General features: G+C 44.8%; 1 protein-coding gene across 2 annotated transcripts in view; it reads right to left on the reverse strand.

The window, feature by feature from the left end:
- LOC118005801 overlaps window positions 1–10,312 on the reverse strand; it is a 31,526-nt gene extending 21,214 nt beyond the window's left edge. The window contains exons 1-3 of one of the 2 annotated variants that reach the window (XM_034998071.1): window positions 10,166–10,312; window positions 494–528; window positions 287–373 (exon numbers count right to left, since the gene is read on the reverse strand). In XM_034998071.1, the coding sequence (XP_034853962.1) occupies window positions 287–373; window positions 494–528; window positions 10,166–10,197 (154 nt within the window). In that variant the 5' untranslated portion in view covers window positions 10,198–10,312. The remainder of the gene's footprint in view (window positions 1–286; window positions 374–493; window positions 529–10,165) is intronic. The other variant, XM_034998080.1, reaches the window with a different exon arrangement.
- Window positions 10,313–26,867: the final 16,555 nt, after the last annotated feature.

Raw genomic sequence — 26,867 nt, forward strand, 5'->3', positions numbered from 1 at the left:
CAAGGCCCCACCTCCAGAGTTCCCAGGGATCTGTTCAGACTCAGCCCAAAGTCACATCTGCTGTCCTCCACCCCACCGAGTTAGCCACGCCTCCTCGATGATCCCTCCTGTCACATTTATCCTCTGGCAAACGGCGGCTGATTGTCTTGCTGTTGGTCTGCCAGGCCTGGAGCTATGTCTTACCATCTTGAATGCATGAATGAACATCTGCCCGGCTTCTAAGTACCAAGCAGACCAAGACCAGCCTCCTAGGTCAGTTCCCTTGCTTATGGAAACTGCCACCTACCAATCTGGAGCGGTTTGCCTCCTTCTTCAGTCTCTCCTTGCCCTCTGTGTAAGGAGGCCAGCTTGCCAGCCAGCAGCCAGGGAATGCCTGAATGTAACAAAGCAGCTGCAGTCCATAAGTAAAATAAATTATAATTTTCTAAAACTGCAAATGCTTCATACAGTATCAGTTTTTTAATAACTCAACATTGACTTAGGAGTACCATACCTTTTTCTTCTGAAGAGACATTGTGACGGTCATCACTAGCACAAGAAAAGAAAAAGACTTTTAAAAACTGATACTAATTTTACATAAGATAATTACGAAAATCTTCAAAATGTTCATTATATTGTTTCTCCAGAAATGTTGCAAATTAAAGAACTCTCTCCCTCCTCAATGGTTTTCCTGCCCCTCTCATTCTCCACCTATGGGCTGACTCCACCTACAGCCAAGCCAAACACACCAATAGGGCTTGTTGGATGTGCACCTGACCCCCTTCTCGTCCCGTCACACCCCCAGGAGCCAGCACCACACCTTCAAGGTTCACAGGATTGCCATTCCATGCCCAGCCATCTGGCTTTCCTCTGTCCCGTCCCTAGGCACACAGTCCTAACGGCCCAGCCTGCATTGGCCTCTAGGCCCTCCATCTGGTTCCGTGAGTCATCCTCCTTCTCCCAGGTCGTCTCATTCTGCCTCTCTGGCCTCCTCCCTCAGATATGGCACCCTGAGCACTGAGGGCTCTAGAAGTTCTCTCCCTTGTCCTCACCACGGCCTGAACTCTCTGTGCCCTACGCACATGGTCTCCACTCTCCTGCTCCCCATTCTCCCCTGGACTCAAAGCTACCTGGCTTCTGCTCTCCCACGCTACCAGTGACTCCTGGCCAACAGACCCAATGGGCCCTCTTCAGTCCTTAGTGACTATGGCCTCATTAGATGAAGTAGGTGGCGTGCTTCTCCATGGCTTCCACGTCCCTTCTTACCTGGTCTGCTGCCACCTCCCACCTCCCCTGTGGCAGTGACCTCTCCCCTCTCTGTGTGCTTCATCCACTGGCTCCATCTGCTCCAGCCTCCCGGGCAGCAACGTGACCCGGAGTCACCTCTGCGTACCCTCCTCTTCCCACCTCATACTGCCTCATGCGCCCTTCACACCAGGGTTTCCCATCCTAAATCTGCACCTCCTTCCCAGGCCTCTTCTCTGAGTTCCAGGTGCCCGGGGCCTGGGGGGCACTTCAGTACTTTAAATTAACCACAGTCAGCACCTAATCGTTGCTTTCCATCCTCATCAGAACCTGCTCCTCCTTACCTGCCTTTGCAGAGAATCACATCCCTGGGGCACCTACCTGGAACCTCCGGCAATCACCAGCTCCTGCCCCCTCTTCCTCATCAAGCAGCCAATCCAAGTCCTCCTGAGCCTCCCTCTAGACATCTCTCAAATCTGTCCCCTCCTTGGCATATACTCTCTGCCTCAGTTTAAGTACGTTCCCTCTCTCTCTCTTCCTCTCCCTCTCTGTCTCTCATCATTGGCTCTCACCTGGTTAGTTGTTTATAATTTTCTCATACTTAGTATACATGCCTGCAGTCTCCCTCTCTTGGTTCATCATGTGACTATCAGTGTGATCTAATCACGTCTTTGCTTATACCCTTCTGTGGCTTCTCAGTGCTTTCTGGCTAAACCTAAGTTCCTAGGCAGGGCGCACAAGGACCTCCACCTGCTCCCTTGTCTCCCACCCATGCGCTCCCCCAGAGTGAAAGATCCTCAGTGTCCCAAGCACACCCTGGATAACACACACACACATATACCACTCTCTCTGTATCACCACCCCAGCCAGGGTCATTGCCTATGGCCTTGCAAGTCATATGCCCCAACTCTGGGGGCTCCATGAACATGCACTATGATGTTGGGGCACCCCCTGGAGTTGTGTGTGCATATAAGTAACAGCCCTGCCCTCCCCTTGATGCCAAAACTCCTATTTATCATGTAAGAACAGCACTTCTCAAAGTATAGTCTGAGGAACATTAGAGCTATATGAGGTACCCTCTAAAAACAGTTGTTCTGGGCCCACTGAATCAGAATCTTTGATGAATAAATGAAAATACAGAAAGAAAACAACAATGATGTTATTTGCACTTATACGTGTTTAAAATCTTTATTTTCTCATTCAATCACCCCAAAAAGCCTCTGAAGGCCATTTTACGAATGCAGAGAGAGGTTCAGACAGGTTAATTAACTTCCTCAGGGTCACAGAGCTAACAACTAGAGAAGGAGCACTTGACTCTAGGCCATTATGACTTCAAAGCCCACGTACTTGCCTGGCCCAAAGCCTTCCCCGCCCCGTGCCCACCACTCCACCCCCAGGTCCCAACCCTGGTTGCAAACTGAGGACCAAGACCGCAAAGGCAGCAGACCAACTGCTTTCCCTTTCCCTCCTCTTCTTCCCCCAAGTCAGTTGGGACCCCCAGATGTTGTAAACCTCCTTGACTCAGGATTTTAGCTGGTAAACTTCCCCAAGTATTTGGTATTTCCCAAGCTCCATGGTTCTAGGAAATACACACATTCTCATTTTCAGACTTAAATCCTTTTGTTTTTTAATCCACAACTCTTGCTCAAAAGGTCAGGCTGTGGTGGTGAACTTGTAATTGGGAAATGCTTCAAGAAACCAAGAAAGGCTAAAATATGGTTTTTAATGAAATTTATAAAAGGACAAGCCAAACATGACATCTTTTTTCTCTAGACTCCTACCTCTTATAATGCAGTCACTATGCCTTTTAATTTGAAGATAAGTATGAGAACATGGATTGAAAGTTGGCCATTCTTATTGCACAAAATATGCCTGGTTAAAACCCACTTCTGTGTTCTCAACAAAACTGTGTTTTTCTCCTTACTAGCACTTTCATTTTCCCCTTTCTGCAGCTGCTTATCTGTTTCCAGACATGTATCCATCTGCTTAGATATTACAACTTTTGCTAAAACCCAGAAAGCCTCTGCATAAAACCTTCATTTTCTCCGTGAAGTAGATGAGAGTGAGTGGTGTCCAAGATGAGATTAGTGAGGCTGCGGGGTACAAGGCCAGCTCCCGGCACAGAAACACCCACACGAACGCCAGGACAGCGAAGGGGGAGGGGCTTAGACGCAATGAGGAGGAGCCCGCCCCCAAGGCAGCTCCCGCCCCCAAGGCAGCTCCCTCCCACCCCCACCCCCGCGCCGCCTCAGGAAAGCCACATGGGGCAGGCAGACCCTAGTGGACCCAGAGGGCTCCTTGCCACTGCATGAATGCTAGGTGCCCGCCCTCTCTTCTATCATGGACACTGTTACCACCATGGAGAGAGAGCACCCATTCCAAATGTTTTCAGTTTAATTCAGGGACTAAAGATAAGTAGGAAAGGGGCATGGACATCTACTACTCAGCACTTAAAACTCCTTAAATGTTGATGTGGACTCCATCTATATTACTAGGTAGAATTTTACTGCAGTTCCAACACCAGCATCAAATATAAATGTTGCCTCATACCTATCGGCTTCCAGGCCCCAGACTGGCACAGCCCCTTCCCTTAGGGGAAGGGGGAAACAAAAACACCCTGCATCTTGGCACAGTAAAATCCCTGAGCTGCTGCAGGACAGAAAGAACAGGCTTAAAAACCTCAAAGGGCTAATATTAAATGAGGGTGTTTATTGAATGTTTGTTGGAAAAATGAGGATTCTATGAAACTATGTGCAAATGAGCAAAACCAAATGTTGTCGGAATTAAGTCATAGCTGCAATGAAATGAAACCTGAGAGCAATACCAAATCTTCATGTAGGTGCAGGACCTTAAAACTTCCAAAGTGCTTTCAGACCCACAAGAGCACCAGCTCCTCACATGAACTCTGCCAGGAAGGCAGGGCAAGGCCTGCCATCCCCACGTGCAGATGAGGACACTGCAGCTCAGAGGTGCCCAGTCACGTAGCCAAACCTGCACGGGCCGGTGAAGGATGCACGAGAACCAGAATGCCTGGACAGGCTGATATCAGGCATAAGAATGATTTCACCCAATCTGGCTCCATAAGTAATAATTCTCCACCCAAATATTTTTTAACAATACTTAAAGTAAAAATAAAACCTTAACATGATAACAACTTGTATTTGTTAAATGTTTACTGTGTGCTGGAAATTAAGTCAAGGACTTGGCATTATGTCCATTAGCTCATTTAACCATCACGACCATCTTTTAAGTGCCTGACACTGAGCTAGTAGTATCCCCATTTCACAGAAGAGAAAATAATGCTCAGAGATCTTGGGTAACTTATCCAAGAATCGTGGTCCATCTGATTGGAGAGCCCAAGCTTTTACCAGTACAGTTTTACAACAGAAAGCTAAAAATTCTGCCAAGTAGATAACGACAAAACACCAGTCTTTCTTCCTACTAAGGCTCCTACTGCCTATGTTTTTAGGCATACATAATACGCCCCAAATCCTCGTCTAACTTTTCACCAGAATTAAACCAAGCAGTATTTTACTTCTTTTAGCCCCTATCAACCTTCTAGAAAACAGACCATAACAAGTAAAGTAAAACCCATAAGTAAATCAGTTAAAGAAAGTGGAAAAGATTTTATGTTAGTTACAAACCAGAGTTAAAATGCACAATCATGAAATAACTATACTTCCTGGGGCATAATCGCAATGCAAGTAATATTCTCTATAATATAGATCTCTTTTCCATCAATTCAAATTAACAAACGCCTATTTACCATATGACAGATGCTGCGCTAGGCAGAGGGGATATAAAAGTAACACAAAACACATGAACCCTGTGCCCAGGGGGCACCCAAATGGAGGAGGAGACAGATCAGAAAACAAATACATATGTATACGATGCAGGAAGAACAAAATAAAAATAAACATAAGCTATAGTGTTAGCCCAGAGCAGGCTCTGAAGAACTAGGAAGAACCGAGCTCTTATGCTAAGATCACAGGCACATGACTGACTACACAGCCAATTAAACCATGATGCTAAGGCCATCTTGCATTTTCAAAGAGTACTGCATCCCCACAAACAGGATCCTCCAGCTGTTAGGCTCAGAAAAAGCTGAACATGAAAGGAACCTACAAGATCTTCCAGTCTGATGCATCATTTTACAATGGGAGATGGGAAAATAGGAGAGGGCAAGTGAATAAATACCCAGGATCACATAGCTAGTTATAAGCAGACACAATCTCACAACTTGTCTTAGGTCTCCTGGCTTATCAATTCATTCATTCAGCTAACACATGTGGAGTGTGTGTGCCAAATATGAGCGAACAAAGCAACTGATCTGTGCTTTCCCCAGCCCAGCAGCCTGATGGGGAAGCCTGACTTCCTGTATCTAAGACAGGAAGTGCTTTGAGAGAATGACAAGAGAGCTCCTCTAAGATTGAGGAATTGGGGAGGGCTCCCTGGGGAAGTGACATTTAAGCTGAGCGACAAAGGACAGCAGAAATGGACAAGAGAGAAGGACTGGGAATAGTAGGGGCAGCTCCTGTCTGAGACAGGAAGGAGTGGATCAAGGTCCAGGAACAGGAGGAAAGCAAGTGTGGTCAGGGGGAGAGAAGCAGGAGATGAGGAAGGTCAGGGAGGTGGAGAAATCCTAACTCTGTAACCAAACTGATGGTAACCCCAAGGATGCTAAGTGGCAATTATTCAGTCTGCTGAGTAGTATCTATATTTCCATCTTGGGAAGATTGACATCTTAAAAGCAGAGGAGGAAGTCAATAGTGCAGGGTCCCAGAATCTGCTGTCCTCAATGTCTTACATGGGGACCACGTGAACCCGTGCAACCCTCTGACAACCTGCAGGTTAAGACACTGCTTGTGTTGAGTCCAGAGGCCTAAGCATTTCCCCAAAGAAAACCTCAGTCCCCCAGGCCACAAGAGCCAGTCCCCCTGCCCAGGCAGTTGTAGTAGTAGGTGATAAAAACCTCCCACGGGGCTGTGTAACTTTAAAACACACTCCAAGGAAACTGTCTGCATTCAGAACTGAGCTCTAGAAGCCAAAAGTCCCCTCCATACAAGCCAGGACAGAAAGACTTCCATCCATGCCAAGCTCTCCAAGACCAGCCCTGGGGTAGGTCAGAGACTCAATAAAGGGAAGGTGGGGGCAGGTGGAGGAGTGGGGGACAGGAGAGATGTGGGTACCCTAAACCACCAGCTGTCCAAAACCTTGAGGATACTTTCTGAACCAAATTGGCTTCCCATCATGACCTAGTTTCTTCTCTTCTTTCTTCCCAAAGATCACCACTTCCAATCAGCTTGCCCACAAAAGAAGCCATCCTATGGGTCTTTTTCTTCAATGTTCAGGTCCCTGAATGAGAGCACAGTCTTGGGTTCCTCCAAAGGTACTCAGTGCTGGTAAAGATGGAAAATCCACAGGGCTGGCTCAATAGGCTGGCTCCTTCACCTACCCCTATCCCCTTTTTAAATTTCTCCAATAGGAAAAAATAATGGTGGAACTGGTAGATCTTTGGGTACCAAAAGGCTAAAGGATTCATTGCATATTATTTGTAATAGGCAAAAACTGGAAACAACTACCATGCTCATTAAGAGTAAGAAATGGATGAACAAAACGTGATATAATCATATAATGGAATATTATGAACAATGAGAATGAAAGAACTGCTTACACACAACAATGTGGATCAACCTCACAAACATAATGTTGCATAAAACAAACCAGACATGAAGGTTATATGCTATATGCTGCTATTTTTATAAAGCTTACAAATAAGCAAAATTAATCTCTCATTCCTTTGGGAAGGAGAAACAGGACTGTGAGTAATCAGAATATGAGAGAGGCTTCTAGAGTGCCATATTTTATGTATTGATCTGGGCAATGGTTACATAGATGTGTTCACTTTGTGATGTGCCACTTAAGATGCTTGTGTTTTCTCTATGATTGTGTACACACACACACACACACACACACATGGGTTTTCAGCATCTTGGAAAAGGAAAGTATCTAGAACTTTGGCTTTACAGGCCACAGTTGTGAATGGAGAATAACCCTGGCTGGTAGGGGAGCAAGATGAAGAGGCTAAGTGCATTGAGGATATGGCCTAAAAGGCAGCTAGCTGTGGGGTGGCAGGAACTGGGGGAAACAGTTTCAGGGTTTACTCCCTTCCTCCTTGTACCTGTCAGTGAGAGCTTAGCCTAATGTACTCCAAAGGGAAGTGGGGCCAGGAGAGAAAAGGGCTGGGGACCAGGCTGGCAGGGAGAAGGGAGGCCACTGGGACATTTCCAGCAGTGAGAAGACAAGGAGGGAAGGAGGAAAAGAGAAGAAAGAAATCCTGAGTGAACAAGGAGAGCTCTCCTGAGCTGAAGATGTGTGGGGTGGGGAATTGCCATGACTCAGCCCCGCAGAAGGAATTTCTCTTCTCCGCTCCTTGAGCCAATAACATCTCATGCACACCTGGATTAATGGAGTTATTGCACTGCTCTGCGGTAATTTGTTTACAAGTCTGGGAACTGATAAAACAATGAGTGCGAGCGAGGGGGTGTGTATAGCCAAGGATTCCACATCCCCAGCATCCGGCACATGGTTTGGCATAGAATTTGCACCGAAAAAAAAAAGTTCATTGAACAAATAAATGACAGAAAGACTAGGGTAGACATAAAGACTCTATTCCTCAGTATTTAAAAAATCTGTAACAAACAGCTTAAATGGTCAAAAATATGAGAAGGGAATGCTGTGCAGCTACTAAAAATTACAAGCAATTTTACAGCTTACAGAGACTTGCACCTCACCCTTGGCTGATACTGAATTTTATGGACTTTGTTGCCATGCTGAAACATGAAAATGACACATTAGCAACAATCTCCCTGAAGAGGCCAGGAAGATCAGAGATGGAGGACTAAGGAGTTTTCGTGGAAATAGGTGGGGAGGGTACATATCCTACAGTAATACCAACAAGGGCTGGTAGTTCTGGGTGGCCAGCAGAAAAATTCGGTTAGCTCTGTTTGTGTAAATAACTGTGTTAATGTCACATACTATATTTCAATTCACTTCCTCTCTTTATTGCTTTGGCAGGGGGAAAACTTCACTTCTAGCAATAATTTAAAGTTCTCTTTAACAATCATTCCCAAGACTTGCTGTTGGGTGAACACCTCTGTAAGAAGAGTTTTTGATTTTCAATGTGGACTCAGTTCGTGTCCTACTGTGGTTTTGTTCATGATCCGAACGTCAAGAAATCAAATAGTAAAACCTATCTACACACAGCCTTTTCTAGGCTGCCTTCCTGATTGCAACAGTGTTTTAAAGAAAGGACAGTGGCAGAAAAAACAAACCTCCCTCCTCCCTGTGAGAAACTGGGCCTAATGTTTAATGATCCACGAAAAACTGAAGTCGTGGACACTTTAAACCTTGGCAGTCTCTCCTTGTTCTAGTTGTTCCTGTAGAAACTTGGTTTTGCAGCAGTGACTGTCCAAAAAGAAAATTTTCTGCAGTCTGAATCCTTGCTGAGCGTTTATGCACTGCTTTTGGGTGACTTCCTGCAAGCGCTTAACGGCAATGAAAGGATTACCTAAAGGATATATTACACAAACCGCCCATCACACGTCTTGTTGAAACACCACATCCGATGCTAAAAGCCTCCTCCTGCAGATGACAGTAACTCTGGAGAACACGCCCACAACATCCTTAGAGCATCCCCAAACTAGCTCTTAATAAACATTCCCATGTAAAAAGCAGCTGCTTTTAAAGCTCTGGTGAGGGACGCCTGGGTGATTCAGTCGGTTAAGCGTCTTTCTTCGGCTCAGGTCATGATCCCAGAGTCCTGGGATCGAGTCCCGCATCGGGCTCCCTGCTCAGCGGGGAGCCTACTTCTCCCTCTGGCTGCCGCTCCCGCTTGTGCGTGCTCTCTGACAAATAAATAAAATCTTAAAAAAAAAAAAAAACTTAAAAAAAATAAAGGTCTGGTGACAAGCAGAAGCACTGGCTACCTTTACAGTTATAGCAGAAATCCTTCAAGCACTGTTGACTGGAGCCTTCTGTGAGCGAGACGTTGTGTTAGCGCCACATGGGGGGTGAGGGGCTGCCGGGGGTGGGGCCTCCACGCATCGGCAAGGGCGGCGTTAAGGGAACTAATTCTACCCTCGACTCAAACAATTTAAAAGCCGAGAGTGTTCAGCAAAACCCCGGGCACCCTCCTGGAGCGAGTCCTCTTCCAGGTACAGAGGGCGCAGGGGCTCCCGAGAGCTGAAGCCCGGGAGCTAGGGGCAGATGAGGACAGCAGAAACCGAGGCTCGGGGGCGGGGAGTCACCGCGGAGGCGGGAAGCGCGCGAGTCCACCCGCGGGGAGCAAGGGGGCGCCGCAGGGCGACCTGCCCTCCCCGGCACCCGCCGGCGACCCGCAGCCGCCTCCACCAGAAGGATGTGAATACGTCGGGCCCACCTGCCACCGCTGCGGCGCCGAGCAGCAGGCGCCCAGGAAAGCGCGGCCGCTGGGAGCCGCAGCGCCGCCTGTAGGCCCCGCCTCTGGGCCGGGAGCGCGGGGCCTCCGGAGCTGCGCGCCCCCGCCTCCCGCGCGGGCACCTGCGCGCGACCCCGCCGCCGCCGGCCTTACCCAGGTGCGGCCCGCCGAGACCGCGGAGCCAGGCATCGAGGGTCCGAGTCGGGCCCGGGGGGCGCACTGGCTCCCCACGCTCTGCGCCCGCGCGGGGCAGGCGCCGCCCGCGAAGTGTGCTTTGTTTGTGCGGCCGGAGCGGGGATGCCGGGACGGGAGTGGAGCCCTCGCCCCCGCCGGCACAGGGCAAAGGGCAGAGCCCGGGAGGGGCCGGGGGTGCCGAAGGGGGCAAAGCCTCTTCTGCAACGCGTCGACGTTGGGCCCGGCCGTCCCCCGACCCTGCTCTGCCCCTTCTCCTTCCGAACCCCCCAGCCCCGCAGATGCGCTCACCTGCTCTCCACGACCCCCACGCCGCGGTTCATCGTCGCTCTGCCGCTGGGAGGGGGCGCCACGCGCGCCCCGGGCTCGGCGCTCAGTGCGCACCCGGGCGGCTGCTGCAGGGACTCGCGTGCGGAGCGCTGCCCTGCACACTCGGAGGCGGACGACGCTGCGCGGGGAGGGAAGAGGGCGAGCGAGAGCCACCGGGGGAGGGGACTGACTGGGAGGGGGTGCCGGGCGCGCATCCGCAGCGGCGGCCGGAGGCTGCCGAGGCTCCGGTAACGGAAACGCACGCTCGCCGGCGGCCCCGCGCGTGCACACTGGCGTGCACACCAACGTGCACACTCGCACACGTGCGTGCGCACACCGGCCCAGCCCCGGCTGCTTGTCGGCGCCCTCGCCCCGAGGGAACTCGGCTTGATGACCCTAAGCGGCGGTTTCTGTGAAGAAGGACCCGCGCCATTCTCTCAGGAGGGGTCAGAGAGCTCAAGTCACATGGGAACTTTTTAAAAACACCCCCCCCCCACGAAGGGGTTCCCAGATTTGCTTCTTAGGATCTATAAACCCCCTGAAATTCTGTCAGGTTTTGTATCTAAAATACAAGTGCCTGGAATGAGGTACCACAGCTTTTATCAAATTAACGGCTTCGAGACCTCCCCCCGCCCAAAAAAACCATAAAGATGGATGGATTAAACCAGTGGTTCCCAAACTTTGCAATGTATTAAATCACCCAGAGAGTTTTTTAAATAGCGATGCCCCACGTAGCATCTCACACCAATTAAATCCGTGAAGTGGGACCCAGGCATCACTATTTTTTAAAAGTTCCCATGTGATTCCAATGCTCAGGAAAGCATGCGAACCACTGCCTAGACGGTTGGTGGTCCTCACCACACACTGTTCTCTTTTACCCCATTTTTCAGCATAGTTGCTTGTCTGTTTTCCACGAAGTGGTGGCTGTCACAGCACCTAGCCCAGGTCTGGCTCACTTCAGGGCGACTGCAGGAAGGAGGCAAAGTCAGAGTCCAGGATGGGTCCTCTAACTGGCAGCCTTCTCTTTGCTGTTCTGAAATTCTCCACAGACTGAAATACCCCTGGCCTCCTGGAAATGGCCTCATGTAATGCTTGAAGCTGGGGAAGAAAATGGCTCATTGCAGCTTGAAGAGACATCTGTCTTTGAGATTCCTCCAAAAGGCTCAGCCCCGTGCCTGCCTCACTGTGACTGGAAGGCCCTGCGCTGGCAGTGTGGGTAAGCACAATCAAAGTCATAACCCCTACTGGTGGAATACCTGTGAGTCCAACACTGTAGTCGATACTTTATATTCTAAGAAAGAGCTGTCCTGGCCCTGTTACTGGGCCTTGGTGTTCTCCCGCCGAACATCAACAATTTCGCAGAAGATCAACACCAGACAAGGCCTCTCTGGGACCATGATGGATCAAGACAAGAACAAGATCACTCAGCAATCATGTCGGAACACAGACAAAATGTGAACATGGTCCAAGCCACAAAATACCAAACATACAGCTATCCTGGCTAATAAGAGGGACTGCTGCTTCTTGGCCACTCATGCCTTTAGGCTTACTCGAGTCTGCCCTCTCTATGGCTAAGATTTATGAAGATACACATTCATAGAACTACCCCTGCTTTCTTAAGCCTGCCCCCAAGTCAGTTAACAAGAGCCCAGATCCTTTAATGATATTTTCTAACATCCTCTCACTGAGATACCTTTATGGTGTCCCTCACCAATGAGTAATAAATCCAGCTTGTATAACTACAGGTGTATTCCAGTTGGTCTTTGGCAAGAGGACATTAAAAATAAACTATCTTGCTTAATCATTGCAATAACAACACAAGGTAAATATTACACCCTCTTTACATATACACTAACTGGGGTTCTAATAGATCATATAACTGGAGCTCACACAGGGCCACCAGCTGTCCGTGAAAGCTGGTTCATGTTCACATGGGCTTGTGGGGAGCCAGACTAGTCTGTTGCCTACCCACACAAACTTTGGCTTCCAGATGAGCCTGAGCTCTAACCCCAGCTCTGCTATGGGAATTTGAGCAAGTTATTTAACTTTTCTCATTCTCAGCTTCCTTGCCCCTCCCCCCAAAGAGGGGATGTCTAAGAACTGGTATTTTTTTAATTGAGATATAATTGACATATAACATTGTATCAATTTCAAGTATACAACATAATGATTCCATAATTTGTATATATTGTGAAATGATCACCACACTAAGTCTAGTGAACATCCATCACGGCACATAGTTACAAATTTTTTTCTCATGATAAGAACTTTAAGATATACTCTCTTAGCAACTTTCAAATATATAATACATTATAATTAACTATAAGGAATTGGCATATTTTGTATAAGCTCCCCAAGTGGCCCAACCCAGCACCTGTTGGCCCACCGCGGTTTGGGATCTACTGGCCCTATACTCCCTTTTCCTCTTTCCCATTCACTTCTCAACCAATTGTAACATTGTTCCTGACCCACTGCCCACTCTTGCTAAGGTCAGCAGTTACCTTGCAGCTGCTACATCTGAAGTATACTTTTCCATATGCTATTGACTCACTTGACCATTCTCCCCTTCCTGAAATTCTCCTTCTTTGGCTTCCAGGAGGCCCACATGGTATGATAAGCAACTGAGGCCCAGAGAACTAAAACACTTGATCCAACAGCCTGTGAGACACTAAAGCCTGTAAACAACCATGTGAGTGAGCTTGGAAGTGGATCCTTTACCCCAGTTGAGTCTTTTCATGACTGCAGCCCTGGTGGGCCAAGCTACTTCCAGATTCCTGACCCACGCAAACTATGACATAATAAATGTTTGTTGTTTTAAGCTGCTAAATTTCAGGATAATTTGTTATGCAGCAGTAAACAACTAATACAAACAGGAAACAAGATCTTACGGTTAGTGCAGTAGAATCACATCATTTGCACTTCAACTTAGGTAAATTCAACCTTAGTTGGTTTGAAAAAGAGGGAGAGAGAACAATTTACACAGTGTCGACAATTCTGCCTTCTATTTCAGTGAAATAACAGGATAAGATGAAAGAGGTGGGTCTGGTTTCATTAATCAGTCTGTTCCAGTCCTGGGCACCTCTCACAGAGGAGAAAGTCTTGATGGTGGCTGTGCAGCTCATATTTTTAACTATCCATATTTAGTACAAAGTGGGGGAAATGAGGCTAATTCACTGACTTGGGTTCGATATATAATGCAGTCAAAATAACCCCTGAAATTCCTTAAGTAATCAGGACCTGAGCCCAGAAGTCCCCAAGCAAAGAATAGTACTGACGTTAGGCCAGGGCCACCCTGGAAACTTGCTTTAGATGGCCCCACTGTGGCCCTCCTCCATTCATACCTCCCACAGGATGAGGAGCCAATAAGGCCCAAGGGATGTGCCCTTCTGGAGACTGTTCCCCCCCCACCACCCAACTTATCGACCAAATTCAGGGGATAAGAGATCCCAAATTCCCTGTCCAAATGGTCCTGAGCCCATTTCTAGGGCCTGCATAGGCCTTTTTCCTCGGTCCAACTTTCTGTGGGTGGAGCATATCACCAGAGTGTACAGGCCAGGGTAAGAGACACCAAGGGCAGCTGCTTAAGGGGATATGGATGGCGCTTGGGTGGTCCACATGGGAGCTGAGTGGTCCACATGTGTGTACAGAGCCCTTCACCATGCGGACAAGGCAAGCAGTGGAAAACCAAGAGGGTGGCCTACGGACCCCGAGCCAGCTCTCCTAATGCTGCCTCACACTGGTAATGGACTCTGAGAAGTCTAACTTGACCTGATCTTCCACATCATTTTACAGGAATATCTGTCAGGTCAGGAAAATGGAATGTATTTCATTTAACAGTGGGCTAGCTTGATTTATAACTTTTAAATATTTAGACATATTACTTAGGGACATGCATCATTACTGTAGCCTTGGGTCCAAATGATCAGGAAGCTCTGGCCAAGAACCAAATTGCTTGTATTTACTTCAATTTACTCTAGTTTTGGCCTCTCTTTGCCTGAGGAAGTGGAGGCCAAGGCATCATTTGAATGGGAGAGGACACCACAATAAAGTGATTACTTTTCCATCTCCTTCTCCTTTTATTTAAATATATTTGTTTATTATTTTTCCCAACACATTTGGTTAAATCCATGAAGATGGTGTGTCTTCTCTCTCTGAGGCCCAAATGAGGCTTGTTCTTGGGAACCCCTGTTGGTAAAGTCCATACTTGGATTTTTTGTATTGTGGTGGTTGTTTAATCTTTTCCCTGGGGTAAATACTCATCTCAGGAGTGTTCATTCCAGACTATTTTCCCCAAACCTTCCTATATATTATAGAAAATACCATTTTTATGTATGTTTGTCTCAAAAATTGTGTGACATGTGCACTGCTTTTCAGTTTGTTTTTACTCTACAGTGTATCTCAAAGGTTTATCTATCTAAGGACAAATTTTGTTATTTATATATTTATCACTATTTGATTTATATAATTTTTAGTCTCATTTTGATACTAAAGATACTATATGAAATTTGTATGTGAGTCCTGCTTGTTTTTAGATTAAAAAGTAAGTTTATTTATCTTAATATTTGGAGAATGGAGTATTAGTAGAGAGAGATTTGAAGAGAGGATTTCCTGAAGATATCTTGGAGAATTCCTTAAATACTATAATATCAGGGGCACCTGGGTGGCTTAGTCGACTCTTGGTCTCAGCGCAGATCTTGATCTCAGGGTCGTGGGTTCAAGCCCTGCATTGGGCTCCATGCTGGGCGTGGAGCCTACTTAAAAAAAAAAAAAAGATACTGTAAGATCAGAATGAGAATCGTTCCTTGAAGCTGTGAACAGGAGAAGATCAGGCATTTCCTGATTTAAGTATGTCAAAGACTACTCAGTTTTCTCTCCACATCTGTTTTCTCTGTGTCATAGACTCTTATCTTCTAGTACCAGGCCTAGAAAAGCAGATGCAGCCAAGATATCACCACTAAGAAGTTCTTTTGCTACTGACATTATCCAGTAGAAGTCTTTAGTTATGTATTCAAACAACTCTTGGTTTTCTTCCTAAAGGCCATTGATATATTCTCTTGGGTTCTGAACTACCTTAGAGCTTGCCGTGTTTGTTTTCTAGAATGAGGGCATCCAGGTTTTTTTTTTTTCATTGTTATGTTAATCCCCATACATTACATCATTAATTTTAGATGTAGTGTTCCATGATTCATTGTGCATAACACCCAGTGCTCCATGCAGAACGTGCCCTCCTCAATACCCATCACCAGGCTAACCCATCCTCCCACTCCCTCCCCTCTAGAACCCTCAGTTTGTTTTTCAGAGTCCACCGTCTCTCATGGTTCGTCTACCCCTCCGATTTCCCCCGCTTCATTCTTCCCCTCCCGCTACATTCTTCTCCTTTTTTTTTCTTTCTTAACATATATTGCATTATTTGTTTCAGAGGTACAGATCTGAGATTCAACAGTCTTGCACAATTCACAGCGCTTACCAGAGCACATACCCTCCCCAGTGTCCATCACCCAGTCACCCCATCCCTGCCCCCCCACTCCAGCAACCCTCAGTTTATTTCCTGAGATCAAGAATTCCTCATATCAGTGAGGTCATATGATACATGTCTTTCTCTGTTTGACTTATTTCGCTCAGCATAATACCCTCCAGTTCCATCCACATCGTTGCAAATGGCAAGATCTTATTCCTTTTGATGGCTGCATAATATTCCATTGTATATATATATACTACATCTTCTTTATCCATTCATCTGTTGATGGACATCTTGGCTCTTTCCACAGTTTGGCTATTGTGGACATTGCTGCTATAAACATTGGGGTGCACGTACCCTTTCGGATCCCTACTTTTGTATCTTTGGGGTAAATACCCAGTAGTGCAATTGCTGGATCATATGGTAGCTCTATTTTCAACTTTTTGAGGAACCTCCACACTGTTTTCCAGAGTGGCTTCACCAGCTTGCATTCCCACCAACAGTGTAGGAGGGTTCCCCTTTCTCCGCATCCCCGCCAACATCTGTCATTTCCTGACTTGTTAATTTTAGCCATTCTGACTGGTGTGAGGTGGTATCTCATTGAGGTTTTGATTTGGATTTCCCTGGTGCTGAGCAATATTGAGCACTTTTTCATGTGTCTCTTGGCCATTTGGATGTCTTCTTTGGGAAAATGTCTGTTCATGTCTTCTGCCCATTTCTTGATTGGATTCATTGTTCTTTGGGTGTTGAGTTTGATGAGTTCTTTATAGATTTTGGATACTAGCCCTTTATCTGATATGTCATTTGCAAATATCTTCTCCCATTCTGTCGGTTGTCTTTTGGTTTTGTTGACTGTTTCCTTTGCTGTGCAAAAGCTTTTTATCTTGATGAAGTCCCAATAGTTCATTTTGCCCTTGCTTCCCTTGCCTTTGGCGATGTTTCTAGGAAGAGGTTGCTGCGGATGAGGTCGAAGAGGTTGCTCCCTGTGTTCTCCTATAGGATTTTGATGGACTCCTGTCTCACATTGAGGTCTTTCAACCATTTAGAGTCTATTTTTGTGTGTGGTGTAAGGAAATGGTCCAGTTTCATCCTTCTGCATGTGGCTGTCCAATTTTCCCAACACCATTTGTTGAAGAGACTGTCTTTTTTCCATTGGACATTCTTTCCTGCTTTGTCGAAGATTAGTTGACCATAGAGTTGAGGGTCCATTTCTGGGCTCTCTATTCTGTTCCATTGATCTATGTGCCTGTTTTTGTGCCAATACCATACTGTCTTGATGATGACAGCTTTGTAATAGAGCTGGAAGTCCGGAATTGTGATGCCGCCAGCTTTGCTTTTCTTTTTCAACATTCCTCTGGCTATTTGGGGTCTTTTCTGGTTCTATACAAATTTTAGGATTATTTGTTCCATTTCTTTGAAAAAAGTGGATGGTATTTTGATGGGGATTGCATTGAATGTGTAGATTGCTCTAGGTAGCATTGACATCTTCACAATATTTGTTCTTCCAATCCATGAGCATGGAACGTTTTTCCATTTCTTTGTGTCTTCCTCAATTTCTTTCTTGAGTATTTTATAGTTTTCTGAGTACAGATCCTTTGCCTCTTTGGTTAGATTTATTCCTAGGTATCTTATGGTTTTGGGTGCAATTGTAAATGGGATTGACTCCTTAATTTCTCTTTCTTCTGTCTTGTTGTTGGTGTATAGGAATGCCACTGACTTCTGTGCATTGATTTTATATCCTGCCACTTTACTGAATTCCTGTATGAGTTCTAGCAGTTTTGGGGTGGAGTCTTTGGGGTTTTCCCCATAAAGTATCATATCATCTGCAAAGAGTGAGAGTTTGACTTCTTCCTTGCCGATTTGGATGCCTTTGATTTCTTTTTGTTGTCTGATTGCTGTGGCTAGGACTTCCAATACTATGTTGAATAGCAGTGGTGATAGTGGACATCCCTGCCACGTTCCTGACCTTAGGGGGAAAGCTCTCAGTTTTTCCCCATTGAGAACGATATTCGCTGTAGGTTTTTCATAGATGGCTTTTATGATATTGAGGTATGTACCCTCTATGCCTATACTCTGAAGAGTTTTGATCAAGAAAGGATGCTGTACTTTGTCAAATGCTTTTTCTCCATCTATTGAGAGGATCATATGATTCTTGTTCTTTCTTTTGTTAATGTATTGTATCATGTTGATGGATTTGCGGATGTTGAACCAAACTTGCAGCCCAGGGATAAATCCCACTTGGTCGTGATGAATAATCCTTTTAATGTACTGTTGGATCCTATTGGCTAGTATTTTGGTGAGAATTTTTGCATCCATGTTCATCAGGGATATTGGTCTGTAATTCTCCTTTTTGATGGGGTCTTTGTCTGGTTTTGGGATCAAGGTAATGCTGGCCTCATAAAATGAGTTTGGAAGTTTTCCTTCCATTTCTATTTTTTGGAACAGTTTCAGAAGAATAGGTATTAATTCTTCTTTAAATGTTTGGTAGAATTCCCCTGGGAAGCCATCTGGCCCTGGGCTTTTGTTTGTTGGGAGATTTTTGATGACTGCTTCAATTTCCTTAGTGGTTATAGGTCTGTTCAGGTTTTCTATTTCTTCCTGGTTCAGTTTTGGTAGTTGATACATCTCTAGGAATGCATCCATTTCTTCCAGGTTATCTAATTTGCTGGCATAGAGTTGCTCATAATATGTTCTTATAATTGTTTGTATTTCTTTGGTGTTGGTTGTGATCTCTCCTCTTTCATTCATGATTTTGTTGATTTGGGTCATTTCTCTTTTCTTTTTGATAAGTCTGGCCAGGGGTTTATCAATCTTGTTAATTCTTTCAAAGAACCAGCTCCTTGTTTCGTTGATCTGTTCTACTGTTCTTTTAGTTTCTATTTCATTGATTTCTGCTCTGATCTTTATTATTTCTCTTCTCCTGCTGGGTTTAGGCTTTATTTGCTGCTCCTTCTCCAGCTCCTTTAGGTTTAGGGTTAGGTTGTGTACTTGAGACCTTTCTTGTTTCTTGAGAAAGGCTTGTATTGCTATATACTTTCCTCTTAGGACTGCCTTTGCTGCATCCCAAAGATTTTGAATAGTTGTGTTTTCATTTTCATTGGTTTCCATGAATTTTTTAAATTCTTCTTTAATTTCCTGGTTGACCCATTCATTCTTCAGTAGGATGCTCTTTAGCCTCCATGTATTTGAGTTCTTTCCGACTTTCCTCTTGTGATTGAGTTCTAGTTTCAAAGCATTGTGGTCTGAAAATAGGCAGGGAATGATCCCAATCTTTTGGTACCGGTTGAGACCTGATTTATGACTTAGGATGTGATCGATTCTGGAGAATGTTCCATGGCACTAGAGAAGAATGTGTATTCCGTTGCTTTGGGATGGAATGTTCTGAATATGTCTGTGAAGTCCATTTGGTCCAGTGTGTCATTTAAAGTCTTTATTTCCTTGTTGGTCTTTTGCTTAGACGATCTGTCCATTTCAGTGAGGGGGGTGTTAAAGTCCCCCACTGTTATTGTATTGTTGTCGATGTGTTTCTTTGCTTTTGTTATTAATTGCCTTATATAATTGGCTGCTCCCATGTTAGGGGCATAGATATTTACAACTGTTAGATCTTCTTGTTGGATAGACCCTGAGAGCATCCAGTTTTTTTGTTGAAGTTGCTTTTCATGGCATCCTAGGACTTGCTATGCACCGGTTTCTCCAAATGACAAAACAAGCAGTCCTCCAGCTTCCATGGAGGAGTGTTGCCCCCTGGCTCCACTGTCATTCGGAGCTCACCACAGTACACCTTCCTTCCAGTGAAACACACCACAACTGACAACATGGCCTTTTGCCCAGAACTAACAGATTTCCAGCACTGAAGTTAAATCATTTATCTAGAAGAATCTTTATCTAGTTGTAATGGACTGAATGTTTGTGTCCCCTGCCCACATAATTTAGATGTTGAAACCCTACCCCCTGCTGTGGTGGTACTGAATGTGAGGCCTTTAGGAGGTAATTAGGTGTACATAAGGTCATGATGGTGAAGACCCCCGCCCCCCCAATAATGAGGTAAGTGTCTTCTTAAAAAGAGAAAGACAGGACACCAGAGCTCCCTTTTCATCTTGTGAGGAAATACCAAAAAGGCGGCGACCTGCAAGCCAGGAAGAGAACTCTCACCAAAAACCAAATCTACTAGCACCTTAGACTTGCCCAGCCTCCAGAACTGTGAGAAATAAATGTCTGTTGTTTAAGCTGCCAGGGCTGTGACATTTTGTTATGGCAGCCCAAGCTGACTCACACACTGGTCTTTAGGCTTCTGTTGTCAACCAATGTTATTATATTTTGGGGAGGACTATTCTGTTTCTGCCTTTATCTGGCTAGACTTTATCTCTTTGCTTCATTTACTTTGAGACAAGTATGTGAGGAGGAATTTGAGGAAAGTAACTTCAGCTAGGAAGTTATCATTCTTCCCTCCTACAACCCCTGATATCCCCATTCTAATCGTGCACCTGAAGATATAACTACTCAAAGAGTGATTTCCAGAACTAGCTTTATGACAGACACATCATCATGTCTCCGATGAACTCTAGGGCTGCTACAGACCAATAAAATATTGCTCAACACAATTTTAACTCGCCTTAATTTTTAAAATTAAAAATCATCTGGGGTTTTTTTAGGAGGAAATAGGATTAATTATAATTCCAGAAAAACTGGAAATTTTCCTTTTAGTGCGATTTACTATCATTTTATGTATAAACCCTGTCTTCCCATTTGTGATGACAGAATCCATAAGTACAGGTCAGGATGTTAGTTTGAGCTGAAAACAAATTTAGTAAAGGCCTTGCTACACAAAGTGGGGTCCACAGGCCAGCAGCATCAGCATCACCTGGAAACTTGTTAGAAATGCAGAATCCCAGGCCCACCCAGACCTACTGAGTCCCAATCAACATTTTAACACAACCTCCTGGTGATTTGTAAGCACTGCAGTTATGAGAAGCACTGATATAAAGATATTGGGTAGTTCATAGACTCTCCAAGAGGGCCAGAGAGCAGATTTGGGATATTGCTGTCTGGAAGAACACCCCAATCATTCCACAGAGGGGCTCAGCGAGGACAGGAGCCTGGACAGCCACTACTGGGCAGCAGACTTCATTCACTTTTGGAGCCCATGTGGGTCCAGTCCCTTTTTCATCTCTCTAGCTTCCAAGCCGAGGCATAAGGCAGATGCAGAAGGTTGCTGGGGCCCACGTGACAGCTGCCCCTCCAGCTTGGGGGAGGCCAGGAAAGGGAATGGCATTTTCAGTTTAAGTAATGACGGGAGGGGTGTGCCTCCGAAGGGGAGGGAGTCTTCAAAATATAGGCAAGGAGGTTCAGCTGCTGGGTGGCCATAAAAAATGGCAGATCTCCACTTCCTACGTATTTCTTTTTGGAGGAATGGTGGAGTCCAGCTCTGCCATTATCTACCCAGTCACCTTTAGCAAATCCAGCCTCTATTCCCTCATCTTTCACATTATTTTAGTATGATGGCTTCTATTTACACAGAGCTTTATAGTTTGCAAAGCATGTTTTCCTTTGAGCCACAGAACAACTCTGGGTAATAGATAAGGAAGGGAGTATAATCTCCACTTTATAGGTCGGAAAAGAGAGGCACAAAGTGACCTGTCTGCAAGTGCTGAGACCACGAATCTTCAAGCTTCAGGTACTGTAACCCGGAACCACAGTTAAATCAGTTAATTCATGTGAAAGTAAATTGGAAGTGTAATGTGTTATTCCAGTGAAAGGTATTTCTTGTCACTCCGGTATTGTTCCACAAATACACTTCCTGATGGACTGAATCACCCACCATGATTCTGTGGGTCCCAGAATCAACAATCCCCTTTCTCTCCTTGTGGTATGGTAAAACTATTGCCAGGAAAAGTTAATAATTAATATCAGTGCTGGTGTGAATATTAATGAACAACAAAAAATACCACAGGAACCCAGATGGAAGAAGTGACTAAACTAAAATTGTTTCATTGTTTACAGTCATCTGCAGAAAGTGACTGAGAAGACATTAAACATTTCTTCTGAACTATTTTTGAAGAACTAAAATGGCCGCCAATTCAATTATTTGTTCTTTGTCCTCATACTTTATAAATTCTTCTATAAGTTCCCATGTCCAATTCTAGGAGGTAAAAAGGCAGCTAGAGAAAGGCCCAGGACAATGATTAGACCAGAATTCAGGTCTTCTGTTCTCAAAATCAATGTTTATTTTGAGTTCATAAATAATGAGGCTTTTCTATTTTTTTTCTAGAAAGACACAACAGTTTCCTTTTATCTCTTTTAACAGTAGGTCACACCGTATGGTTCCTTCATCATCTGTTATGAATTCCACTAACTCCAGTTCTTTCTTTGTCATTGATGTTACATCAAGTGAAAGACTTTTCAACAGGGTTTTTAACTGGGTGAAGTCTCAAGGTCAAATGTCTTTGGCAAAACCTGCCCAAGGAAATAAGTTTTCAGCTAACATAGTGGAGGAAAGATTATTACACTTTTTTTACTATTATGAAGTCCCTCTGTGCAAATGTATGATAATAAATGTTATCACCATCCCCTCTAAACTAAAATAATTTTATTCACATTCATTTATTTGCCTAAAATTGAGAGATTTTACTAAGAAAGAAAGGAAGAATGATTATTAGGACAACCAGGAGTCTTCTCTTCCTTGAACCTCACTGCTCTGTGACTGTGACCTTGGACAAGTAACTTGTCCTCTCTGAGCTTCAGTTTTGTTCTTTGTACAATGAGAATAGTAGGATCATAAGCATATTGTTAGGATTTAGCTAGTGCGTGTAAAGTAATAGTTCAGTGCCCAGCACAAAGTGAGTGCCTAATAAACATTAACTACTACTAATACTGAAAAGAATTGCATGATTGAAGCACTAGATTGGAGCTACTATGACGAGAACTGTATGATGGCTACAAAACTTGGATTAGAGTGTGAGCATATAACAAGGATTATTTTGCTGGGTATTATATTATTGCTGAGCTTTCTCCTATCGCTATTTCAAGGAATTCTGGTAGCTAAATGGAATATTAAGATTAGATAGTTTCAGATTCTTGGAAAACTGAGGTTTAATTTCCCCAGATAGAAATGGCGACCCCAGGTAGAAATGGTAGAAGAGTTGGATGTGTGTTAACCTGCATTTTCTAGATACAATATCTAGATAGTAGCCTAGAACAATGACACTCAGCCTCAGTTTGACAAAACTTCAGGTTGTCTCCAGATATTTGTAAGCATACAACGAATTCTTCAAAATGAACTTAACTAAGATAATTTTTATGCATATGCAGTATACACTGTGTTCTGACATTATTTTATGCAACATTTACTGAGCTCTGACCACGTACCAAGCACCCTGGTAGGTACTGGAGATACACTGACAAGTGAAAGTAGAGATGGGCCCTGCCTTCCTTGAGTGGGCAACCTCTTAAGGGAGAGACACTTTAATCACATAATTGCCCAAGTCAATGTTAAAATTGCAACTCCAGCATTATGAACAGGAGGTACATGGTGCTCTGAGAATATACAATAGGGGAAAAAGCTACACAGGAAGATAAGGAAGGTTTTCCTGAGGAAAGTCATGCCCTTTTTCCGTCTGAGGCATGAGGAGCATAGTGGACATGTTCTGATGCAATCTGGAATTAATCCAGGTTTTGTGGGGCCTAAAAAGCATATAATTTGGGAAGTTCTCTTTCAGAAAAGGAATACAAACATATTTTACTTTGGAAATTTTATATAAACACATTGACCCGGGGTGCCTGGGTGGCTCAGTCATTAAGCGTCTGCCTTCGGCTCAGGTCATGGTCCCAGGGTCCTGGGATCAAGCCCCACATCGGGCTCCCTGCTCGGCAGGAAGCCTACTTCTCCCTCTCCCACTCCCCCTGCTTGTGTTCCTTCTCTAGCTATGTCTCTCTCTGTCAAATAAATAAATAAAATCTTAAAACACACACACACACATCAACCATGCAAACACATTAAGGGCCCATGTAAGTGAGCAGCTCTGAGGCTCAAGCTTCATCGGTTGTAGGTAACCCTCTCAGGATGGGATAGACTAACTTGGTGATGGCTTTTGAATGAGCAAGCGAAGTTTCCAGACCCTGCCCAAGGTGACAAGTACTCCAATTCCCTCTTAGAGCTGGGGACCAGTGAGAACTTTTAGAGCAGTCTTTATAGTAACCTCAATTTTTAATTAAAAGGCCCAAAAGAATGGGGTACCTGGGTGGCTCAGTCAGTTAAGCGTCTGCATTTTTGGCTTAAGTCATGATCTCAGGGTCCTGGGATGGAGCCCCACATCTGGCTCTCTGCTCAGCAGGGAGTCTGCTTCTCTCTCTCATTCTCCCTCTGTACTTTCCCTCCCTCCCTCTCTCTCTGTCTCTCAAATAAATAATCTTAAAAAAAAAAAAAAAAGCTCAAAAGGGTTTGCTGGGTTACTCTAGGGCCTGGACTATAACTTTCAGATTTTTTGAAAGTGGTATTCATGGGCAAAGAGATTTTCCATCCTTCATACCCATGATGTGCAACTCAAGGCAAAACTCAACTAGGGTGACCATCCATCTCAACTGGCTTGAAACTCTCCCAGTTTTAGCACTAAAAGTGCCTATCCTGAAGAAACCCCTCAGGCAAAAGGGGACAGATGGTCACCCTCACCCAATAGAGGGCGGCTCGTGAGTCCTTACCACTGGGATGCCTCTTCTGGTGGAAGTGGGTGTGACAAGCATAATTATTGCTCACCCACTTTCCCTTCCCCTCTATTTCCCAACAGGAAGGAGGTGTACACTTTTCTGTTCTTTTGAAGTTAGGTGATGTCATGAGACTTGCTTTGTCCAATAAAACATGAGTGGAAAAAATGTTTGGGACTTCTGGGTAGAAACATTTAAGAACCAGTACGTGTATTTCTCCATATTTTCTTCCTCATACCATGACACTGGCAATGTCTTAGATGGTGGAGACTTTGTCAACCTGAGTCCCTGAGTAGGGATGACATGGAGCAAAGCCCCCCCACCAACCCTCAAAGTCATGCAGTGTGTGGAATAAACTGTTATTCTTTTAAGCCACTGGAATTTGGATGACTTTTGTTACTGCAGCATAACCCAGTCCATCCTGACTGATACAGAAAGTAAAGCCAAGACCCTACTTAGAATCTACAGAAGTAGTATGGTTTTAATGATTTTCTTGTGGAAAATCTTCTATATTATTACTATAATAAAACTGTTGTACATATCCTGATAGGATACTGAAAGAAGAGAAAACCAGTGTCACTTTTCCAAACTCTCTGGCAGGAAAAAGGTCCTAGACTATCCTGAAGACCTAGTGAGAAAAACTCCCTGGGCTTGGGATTCCTCTAGCAGGTGTTGCCCTCTCGACGTCACAGGATTAGGCAGGTGCATGATGCCCAGACCCTTCAGAGAAAATGAGGCTCTGCCACAAGTGTGCTGCACTATAGATTACAAAATTTAACATGCGCTCTGATAGTAACAGGGTTAAATTAGATATGACATATAAATATTTAAATAAGTCTATGGAGGTATCATTTACATACTGTAAAACAATTATAAGTGTACAATTCCATGAGTTGTAGTAAACTTGCCAGGTTGTGCAACCATCACATTTTCACCCATTAGAACATTTCCATCACCCCAAAAAGATCCCTCTTGCCCAATCACAGTTAATACCCATTCCCACGTCCAACTCTAGGCAACCACTAATCTACTTTCTATCTTTACAGGTTTGCCTTTTCCGGACATTTTTCAAGTTTTTTTTTTAGATTTTACTTATTTATTTGAGAGAGACAGTGAGCGTGAGAGAGCACAAGCAAGGGAAAAGGCAGAAGGAGAGGGAGGAGCAAACTCCCCACTGAGCAGAGAGCCCAACATGGTACCCGATCCCAGGATCCTGGGATCATAACCTGAGCTGAAAGCAGACGCCTAACCAACTGAGCCATCCAGGCACCCCTGGACATTTTATATAAATAGAATCATACGTTATGTATTTTTTTGTGTCTTCTTTCAGTTTACATCATGTTTGTAAGTGTCATCCACATTGTGGAATGTATTAACACACACACACACACACACACATCAGTATCGGTATATATATTTTTAGGTAGCCATATATTTTTTTGAAGAGGCAGGATATGGTGGAGAAATCACAGGCTTCAGAGACTGTTAAACTTGTGTTGAATCCCAACCCCCGGAAGCTCTCAAACTGTCAGTTCAATTATTCCCCATGCCTTTAAAAGAGTAACAAAGTCTCTGTACTTGAATACAAGTATCCCTATCATTCCCCAACATCTTCTTTCTCAAGGTTTCTATGGAAAGGTGTCTGTACATCAGAAACAGTATCTCCCTGTGGAGGGATTAACTGAGAAGGGGCAAAATCCCAGAAACCTCACAGTGACCATTTCCTCCTCGCTCCACACAACATTTCCTCAGCCCTGCAGACAGAGCACCTGGCATGGTCCTTCTCCTTCCTTGGGCCAGGTTTCCAGAGGTGCTGAGGAGCCCTGGAGTAAAGTAAACTGCCCAGAGACAAGCAGCAGGAGGAAGACAGGAAGGCAGAAGAAGGGGGCAGGATAACTCAGAAACCCAACAAAGCAGCAGCAAACAACCCTGCAGATACAGCCCAAACAGCCTTCAAGAAAAAAAATTCTGGCATCAGGGTGTGCGTTTAAGATACAGATACCAAAATACCTGTGTGTAAAACTTTGGATTTCCTTACTATAGATTTTATATACCTCGCTGTTCCCACAGTGCATCAAATATTTACTCCCCTAAAAGATAACACAAATGTAATTAAGAAGACATCATGATATTGCAGAAAACATTTAAGCCCTGAGCTGAGGGAAAATGCCAGGGGAGACACTCTCGAAATGCCCTATTCCAGTGGTTTCCAGCCCTGGCTGCACGTTAGAATCACCTGGGGAATTCTCAAAAAGACTCGATGCCCAGGCACACCCCAACTGTGTTAGTTCCCCCTGACTGGCAAACAAATTACCACAAGCATGGTGGCTTACGCAACTGAAATTTATTCTCTCACCGTTCTAGAGGCTGGAAGTTTGAAATCAAGGTATGAGCAGGGCTGCGCTTCTTCTGAAGGCTCTAGGGGAGAATTCTTCCTTGTCTCTTCCAGCCTCTGGTGGCTTGAGGTGTTCCCTGGCTTGTGTCCACCTGGTTGCAATCTCCACTCCATCTTCGAGCGGCCTCCTCCTC

The sequence above is a fragment of the Mirounga leonina genome, unplaced genomic scaffold (genome assembly GCF_011800145.1).
Source record: "Mirounga leonina isolate KUSES-001 unplaced genomic scaffold, KU_Mleo_1.0 Mir_115, whole genome shotgun sequence".
Lineage (NCBI taxonomy): Eukaryota > Metazoa > Chordata > Mammalia > Carnivora > Phocidae > Mirounga > Mirounga leonina.